This window comes from Anoplophora glabripennis, unplaced genomic scaffold (assembly GCF_000390285.2).
Source record: "Anoplophora glabripennis isolate ALB-LARVAE unplaced genomic scaffold, Agla_2.0 scaffold858, whole genome shotgun sequence".
Classification (NCBI taxonomy): domain Eukaryota; kingdom Metazoa; phylum Arthropoda; class Insecta; order Coleoptera; family Cerambycidae; genus Anoplophora; species Anoplophora glabripennis.
In genome coordinates, this window is record NW_019417125.1 from 81,806 (window position 1) to 90,855 (window position 9,050).

At 31.8% G+C, this 9,050-nt stretch overlaps 2 protein-coding genes across 2 annotated transcripts; one reads left to right on the top strand and one right to left on the bottom strand.

Annotated features, from left to right (window-relative positions):
• Positions 1 to 345: 345 nt before the first annotated feature.
• Positions 346 to 2,101, top strand: LOC108912775 (CBP80/20-dependent translation initiation factor). Its single transcript, XM_018718153.2, has one exon. It carries the CDS (start codon positions 661 to 663, stop codon positions 1,972 to 1,974), a length of 1,314 nt encoding a protein of 437 aa, XP_018573669.1. The 5' UTR covers positions 346 to 660; the 3' UTR covers positions 1,975 to 2,101.
• A 4,762-nt stretch (positions 2,102 to 6,863) lies between these two features.
• On the bottom strand, positions 6,864 to 8,337 carry LOC108912776 (angio-associated migratory cell protein). The gene has a single exon (XM_018718155.2). It carries the CDS (start codon positions 8,240 to 8,242, stop codon positions 7,103 to 7,105), a length of 1,140 nt encoding a protein of 379 aa, XP_018573671.1. The 5' UTR covers positions 8,243 to 8,337; the 3' UTR covers positions 6,864 to 7,102.
• Positions 8,338 to 9,050: the final 713 nt, after the last annotated feature.

Consider the following 9,050-nt stretch of genomic DNA (forward strand, 5'->3'; position numbering starts at 1 on the left):
TTAAAAACAACGTTAGGATTTTTGGTCGAATTTTCTGTAAAATAATAAATCATATTAAAAAAATTATCAGATGCTTTCATTAAAAAAGCGCTATTAAACACCAGATGCAGCAAACCCAGACATATATCAAACCGTTTATGAAGTCACCTCATCCATTAAAATGAATGCATCGCCTATTATAGGCCGCTCCCACCAAATCTGCTAATTAAACTTAATAAATAAATAAATATGCAATTGTCAAACAATGTTCGTCTTTTCTTACATAATAATTTTAGTATTGTATACCGTACAAAACATATAACAACTATTTATATCGTCAGCGTACATCGTTAAAAATATACATTCTAAATATACGTCAGCTCGCACTGCTGTTTTACGTGAAGTGTGACAACACAGAATTCATTCTGTTGTAGAAACAGACTAAACTTGGTGTCTAACTTACCTCATTACTCAATTAAAACAGAAATGATGAGACTAAGTACCGAGCTAAAAAAATAGACAATTATACGCAGTTATGCGTCGGGACAAGTGTCGCTGTGAATTCTAGCCTTGCCTTACCAAAATTGGTTTGTGGTGCGTGGTCGTCATTGCTCAAATCATTATTAAAATATTGAATAATTGCGAACAGTGAACAAAGTGCTAAAAAGCAGTGCTCTCATCATGTCGCAGGGCGCTCAGTTAAAACGCAGTCAGAAGACGGATTTTTCTGCAGCGGCGCCATTTGTTACAAGAGAGAGAAGTTTTATTCGTCCTAATAAAGACCCGCAAAAACGAAGAAGTCAGACAATGGCTACTATAAAAGGTAAACCAACAATGGAAATATACCGACCGCCGAATGTAAGGACCGACTTGCCTAATGTGTCTGGTAAATTGAACGTCCACGCAAAGGAATTCACAATGAATCACGAACTGCATTCATCTAAATCCAGCGGGAATTTAAATTTAGCCATGGGCTACGAACCTATACCCTTGCAGCACTCAAAATCGAGCGGAAACATTCTGAGGCATATAAACCACCCCGGATTTGTACCCATACTTCCTGGTGTACCTCTGCCTCTTTTGCACTCATCTTCCACATCACACGTACTGAACCATATACCTAGACCGAATTATCAATACGCCGCAGAGATAATGGCACATCCCGTTTTCTCTGGTCTCAATCAACCGATTTACCACTCGAACTGGAACAACAACCAATCCAAACCTATTAGCAATGCGCCCATCGCTTTGAAGAGATCAAAGAGTTTAGGAGCTACCGATTCCAAAAATTTAGCAGCAAAACTCAAGAGTATCGCCAAAGAGGAAATTGACCTAAGCATGTTTTCGTCGGAAGAACAAACAAATTTGAAGGCTGCCTTAGAAGACCCTAATCAACTAGCCACGAGAAGTTTAATGGATCTAGTAAAGATCATTATGGAAAAAGTAGTGGAAGGGATAAAATTTTGTGAACCAATAGCGAAATTATGTATATCCATAATAGAAAACGAGAAAAACCAAACGTTCTTGGAATCATTACTTAACATGTGCCAACAATGGTACCAAGAGCGGGATAAAATTCTCAGAGGGATTAAGGCTGGGGACGGTACCAGGTTTACCGCATTCATGTGGTTTCTAACAGAATTATGCAGCCAAATTAAAAGACATCAGCTTAAGGACCAGTTTGAATCCATGCAACCTGACCTAGTGCTTCTCTCTATACTAGCAAAGTGCTGTCAAGCCTGCGTTAGCTTGCCCATCAAATGTCTTTCGGAGACGGAATGTTTATTTTTCGTTTTAACGTCGATCGGAAGGGATTTAGAGGCAGAACTTCCCCAGCAACTCGAGCAACTTTTGGCAAGTGTTAGGGATGGTTTCTTGGCCAGTGCAGGTTCAACGAGTGTAAGACGTACTCTTTTACAACTTATAGAATTGCACGCCTCGAATTGGCAGCTTCCCGGATCATCGGTTTTGTATTACTATCCCAGAATAAAGTGATTAATTACTTCGGATTGTGGAGGAACTTGGACCAATTTGTTTTTATACAATGACTTTATAATTTATCCACTTAACTATTTTGTTTGTTTTTATTTATACATGTGTCAGATAATAAATAAAAAATATTAAGTTATTTTCTGATAAATATTTTAGTTTGCTGGTTATAAGGTGAGAATTATTTTAATCTACAATTTAGATTCGATTTATCAAAACAACTAAAATTATTTCTAAATGTTTAAGAACTATAAATTCATATAATCATGCATTAAATTTGAAATTGTTCATTTTATTTTGTACAGGGTATAATAAAAATTTTTGGACAAACTTATGACGAATTCTACGTTAACAATAATTAACAAAAAAAAGTTTTAATAGACATATGTTGGAAACACTTCTTTTTCGCAGAATAGGATGTTATTGAAAATGTAGTTCATTTCAAGTTTCAAAATAAACAAAAATCAATTGAGGGAAACCATTTAAATAATATTTTATTTCACTTACAGACAACGTTACTATTTGAGTCAATATTATACTTAAATTTATCTTAAATATAAGGTAGCACTTTCAGCAATAAAATTACTTTAATATTTTATAGCAAAAACAAAATATTATTTTTCAAATTTCGAAAGGAAAGCATTAAAGTTTATCAAAATATCTTAGTGGCACCTTGTATGTAATGTGTAATCTATTTAGATCTTTTAGGTAGGTATACAAATTTTCTGTTAATTCATTAAATTAGGTACATTTAGGTACACAATAGAATCATTTTCAATTTGTATAGAATCATTTTAAAAATATTACAGAAAAACTTTTATTTTTGCAAATAAACGAACGAATTTTCAAAATTGTACTGTCTATGACAGAAATTAAACGTCCTTTAAATTGAACACTCCTTATAGATATGAACAAGGCATCACAAATAATATATTTTAAAAATGATAAGAAATTTAAAAAAAAAATCAGTTGTAATGTTTGCACAGCTAATTGATTTCCTAAATAAATTTGGAAAAATAATATGCAGTAAATAACAAAAAATAACAAATTCTTTATTGGTGTACCTACTTATCTTTAAATATTTTCTTAATAAAAATCAAATTTAAAATACATATTATTAGAAATGGGAAGTGTACAAAACAAAAAAATGCACTGATTCCAGATCTGTCATATATAATTACCCTGAAGTTTACTTGAAACACGTCAAGTTCACATTCCGCAGTTGTAGTGTAATAGGTAGGTATCTGTATCTGAATAAATAATTCATGTTATTACTGTTATTAGGAAAATGATTGTTAATTTTCTTTTCACTTAGTTGAATAAGAATATAATTATATATTTATGTATTAATTTAAAATTGCACAAGGAATTCATTAAAAAATTATTTGACTTTTGAAAGATTATTCTTATTAAAGTTATCTGGCTAGTCTAACACTATACACATTTGCATAAAATAAATTTGCTGTTATATTTTTGGATATACAGGGTGTTTCTAAAATAGGGTTCCAAACTTCTGCTGCGTTTATAACTCATTAAAATAAGCCAAAAGGTTCCTATTAACATGTGCCCTAAAACGCACCCTTAGGAAGTTATATGCCCTTAAAAGGGCTAAAACAAAACTGTTTTTTTTTTTCAAATAAATTGCAGTTATGAATCCGATCATTTAATAAATAATTTAGGACATAAACTAAGACTATTTAAATTTAGAGTTACACTTACTAATTAAGGAACTAATTACTACTGCAGACAATGGGATTAAAATTTTCACTCAATTTACTCGAAAACCATTGGAAATATCGATTTGGACAAAGATAATATTTTTTACGTAAAATTGTTAAGATTTTATAAATCTGTAGAGAAAATTGTAAAAAAATTGAAATAAAAAATTACGGGCCGAAAACCCCCTTCACCAACCTAAATATGAGACGCATATGATTTGCATGTCGAAAAACGGAGTAGCCCATGTTATTTAACGTAAAAAGTTATGTAAGACCCATAATTTTTTTTCTATTTATTAGCGACGTTTTATCAATAACAGAAAATAACAGTTTTGTTTGAGCCCTTTTAAGGGCATATAATTTCCTAAGGGTGCGTTTTAGGGCACATGTTAATAGGAACTTTTAGGCTTATTTTAATGAGTTATAAACGCAGCAGAAGTTTGGAACCCTATTTTAGAAACACCCTGTATATTAACCTTAAAACTGAAAGTATCTAATTATAAATGCGAAATACATTCATTATAGTTAAAATTATATTTTAAAAAATTAACCAGCAATTATATTTATGCAACCAATTATACTTACCATAAGATGAATTGTATATACATACTAGGTCAGAATATTTGCACATCAATTTAAAAACATTTGGGTACCATATCTAAATATACTTTTAAATAATATTTAGTTTACTTTGCATAGTTTATTAAATGAAAGATCCATTTTTGCTTGATTTTTATTGATAAACAGTAACAATATAAACATGTTCCCACTTTATTTTTATCTGTAATTTTTATACACCGCCAATAAACAGCAAACCAGAGCTAGACATTTTTTTTAATATAATTACCAATTTTTTAAAAAATATTCACATTTATGAAAAGGATTATTGTGCAACTCCATTTCAATTGTACTTTACACATTCATATGAAGGTAAATGTCACTTGGAGAAATTATTTTAATATAATTATTATATACGTATTACTTAAGCAGCAGATTCATTCCTTAGTTTTATTTTATAATGCATTCCAATGAAAATTGTACACCTCAAATAATTTGGGATAATATAAATACCAAAATGCAAGCAAATCACCTTTCTTTTGAAGGGCACATGTATTGGAGCAAACTTTGGAATCTACTGGGTAAAACTGTAAATAGCAATTAATAGTCAATTTACACACCTCTCTATGTTACAAACATTAAAGTATCTCCAGAAGCCTGAAAAAGTCAAAATGAAACTATATTTAGTCTATTATTTGACAGTAAACTAGATAACTAGGAGAACAAAAACACGTAAGGTATTACTCAACCATTGTCGCCATTTAAAATTGTTTAACTGGCACTGGAGCAAGACTCAATTCTTACATACAAACATTGGGCCAAACATTGTTTACTATTGAAATAAAAATTGATGTTTCTTCATTTTTTATCAAATTTTTAAACCCCTTCAAATTATTTAAAGTGGGCAATTTTCTTTAGATTGTACCATATAGATAAATGAGTGATCTACTTCTCAAAAAAATATATAAATAATACAAAAGTCATCTAGGCCAATATACAATTATGAAAGCTAAAATTTAAGAAATAGTTACATATAAAATATAATAAATAAAAAATAAGATCAAATGAAATTTACAAATTTTAGTAATTACTTAGGTACTTCCACGATATTTTGGCAGATTTTGGTTAAAAAAAAAATTATATGAAAATTTTTCCATCACACTATCTCTTGGACTCATTAATATAAAGGAATTAATGTAAAAAAGTGTAGAAACAGTAAATTTCAATTTATTTAAATGAACTTGCATATATTTTACTTTTAAAGCCCTTTCTCAGCAATATGGTGATGTTAGATTGGATAGATCAATTTTTAATAATATGGAGATATGCGTATGCCATATATGTAAATGGATAGATTCAGTTGCCAAAAAACTGATGATGATCTCTAATGCATATGTTTATGGCGCACTCTTTCAGCAATATTTCCCATATTATTAAAATGGATTTATTAAGCCTTCTTTCACTCTTGGAAAAACCGAGCAGCCGGCAGTCACTACTAATGGTATTACTTGTTAAAACACATGTAAAAATATTAGTGATGGACAGAATCGAGTATTTTTAAGAATTGAGAACTCTGTTCTCGAATACTTTTAAGAATCGAATGATTATCCGAAAGCCCAGTACCAGGTGGAAGACTAGACATCATTAAATGATCAACTTTATTATGAATAGGGGAGGGGAGGTCTAGATTTAGAGTTTTATTATAAAGCTTTGTGTACAATTATTTAAAGTTGCTGATTTTTCTTAAATACATTTTCAAAATAAATTTATTATCTCAATATCTTCTTTTGTTTCCAATATTTTAAAAATATAAACAATATGTGTGTAAATATGTATAAAGGATACCTGAAATTCTCTGTTTATGAGTCATTTGTTTAATTTATTTGGCAACCACCAAAAACTAGATATTCAAATTCTTCTGATTCATTCGATTTATTAAATCAGTAGTTGATATAAATTTATTCAAATATTTTTTGCACTCAAGAAGAAAAAAATATTCATTCTTTAATAATGCGTTGGTACTGCCGGACAGTTCCGACAAGTGTAAAAGGCACTTACTTGTTTTAAAAAGTTGATTCTATACTTTAAAACATTGTATTATTTTAATTAATAGAAAACCTCTTAATTTGTATAGTTTGTTTTTCCAATTACTTATTATAATAAACCTTTAGCTGGGTGTCAAAATATGGATGTACATCTAAACTTAGAACTAAATTACTTACTATTACTAATGAAGTTAAAAAATATATAATCGTCACAGAAGTTTCAGTAATGATTAATAAAAATTTAAGAACTTGAAACATATCCAGATTAAAATGTAATTTAACAGTAGTTTTAGTTTCACTGAAAATACTAATTGACAAAAATATTTTCTCTACTAGAATGTTGGAAAATCAGATGTTGAGACCAAGACTATGCTGCAAGTATACACTTCTAGTAAATTTCAGACACACACGGCAACCTTGCTAATGAAATGCACAGATACTTTTGTAGGAGGTCTACTGCTTCGATAACATTATAAATTGTTTATAAATATCAAGTCTGGCAAAAACTGTATTTTGTTAAAAAAAAAAGTTTTTAGCACTGACTGTTGTTTTACATTTAAATATACATCTGGCAAACACTGTATTTTGATTAAAAAAAACTTTATCTAGCACCAATTGTTGTTTTATATATAAATACATTTAACAAAATACCGTAAGTATTTTTAACATCACATATTTAATTTTGAAGCATGACATGGCTATACATAGACATCAAAAAAGCTTTTGGAATATTTTTATCTGGTTACATAAAGATGAAATCTGAAGTTAAATTTATCAAAAATTTAGTTATAAAAATCTATAAAAGATTAAAAGTTAACTTGACTTTATAGCAAATATCTTTGCGCTTCCATCATCTGATGTCGTTAAGATTTTATTACCATCTGAGAAGACAGATATGCTTAAAATATCAGTTCGATGACCCGTCAGTGTCTCCAATAACATACCACTTTTAACATCACATACATAAACTGCACCATCTGTTGCACCAATAAATATTTTTCCATTTTTTCCCCACTTTAAAAGAGTTACAGCACATTCAATTCTGGCCTCATGTCGTAAAGCATGCCTTCCTAACTCCCATACACATAGCTTGCCAGACAAAGAACCTGTAGCCACTATCCCAAGTTCACTATTAAATAAACCACATTCTATTTCACTTTCTCCATTTGGAAGTAAATTAGCTATAGGCTTGCCATCTGTTAATTTTATTACCATTGCACTAGGTGCTACTATTGCTAATGATCCGTCTGTATTGATATCTAGATTAGTTATTGTCGAATTTTGGGAGTTACTCCATTCCACATTGATTTCTTTAATATTCCAAAGTCTTAACACTCCATCCTCATATCCTGCTAGAACCTGTTTGCCATTAGGTAACACTTTTCCACAAGTAGATGAAGAATTATTGGGCGAGGGCAATACCTTGCAATTACCTTGAGGGATCTGCCAAATATATATATCACCAGAATGACAACCACAGAAAAGCACATTAGCTATAGGATGCCACAATAACCATTCCATATCATCTCCTTCATAGCACCAAACTAGTTTCTTTTCATTCACATTCCAAACCTGCACCATACCACTCATATCAGCTGTAGCTATATACTGGCTACTGCGATTAAAGCCTACTTCGGTTACAGAATCCTTATGTCCTGTGCACTCCAACAAAACCTCTCCATTATTTGTATTCCATAAATATGCAATGTCATCTTCACCTCCCGTAACTGCTAACTCTGAAGTTTCATTTAAATCAGAGGAAAAAATTGATTTATTGTGTTTGTTAAATGTTAAAAGGGCTAAATCTATAATTTCAGTTTCTATTTCTTCATCAGTTTCATTAAGATTAACCACATCTAACATATCCCCAATATTTTCCTCACCATCATCTTCACCGTCCGAGTAAATTACCTCGACATCTTCTAAATCATCCGGCAAATCAAATTCATCCATATTTACTATTTATGATAATAATCAAAATATTTTAACATCCAGACTAACATATGTTAAAAAAATATAATTACAACATAACTCTCAACAGTAATATAACATAACCTATAAAATAAAACAATACACCTGCAGTGGCACTACCATGGAGTTTATAAAAGGAGTGAAGACTGAAGAGTCCGTAACAAAAAAATTGAGCCATTTCTTGGGTCACGTAAAGGCGGTGCTGATGTATTTTAGTTAGAGTATGAAATAGAAACCCGAGAAATTTAAAATGATATAATAAGGGTTTTTTGGCGAGAAAACCGCTAACCCGGTTAACTATAGTTTGCTGCGGTTTGACGTTTCGGCGAGAAATATAGTTAACCCTGTTTGGCAGAGTTTGCCAAACCATCAAACCGGACTTGTGCGTTGGTTTGGATCTTAAGTTAATATTTCTATCTTTGTTTATTTATTTTCAGTTTCGTACCTAGTCACTATTTGACCGCGCCATTATTCCAGGGCTAGAAAGTGGCCTCAATGATTTGGGATCGAGGGGGCCTGGACAGCCTTCGTAGGTGGGCCCCATCCGTCGTCTACCCCGACCGCAAATGCGGCCGGTGTAGGCGCTTTGTGGGACCTCCTTTTGTCCTGGGTGGGCCCCGCCGGCTAGGGCCCTTTCTTCTGGCGCTCTTCTTGCTTCGCCGGCTCGTCTGTGTAAACCCCGGGGGTAGTGTCATGTTTATGTGTGGTATGGTTGGGTAGGGTAGTGCGGCTATGCAGCCTGGGATGCGCTTTGCTAAGGTGGCCCTTAGGCTAGCGCGGGAGGGGAGGG

Excerpts from the sequence above, each read along its gene's own strand:
- LOC108912775 (XM_018718153.2), top strand. The coding sequence starts at position 661 with ATGTCGCAGGGCGCTCAGTTAAAACGCAGTCAGAAGACGGATTTTTCT.
- LOC108912776 (XM_018718155.2), bottom strand. The coding sequence starts at position 8,242 with ATGGATGAATTTGATTTGCCGGATGATTTAGAAGATGTCGAGGTAATT.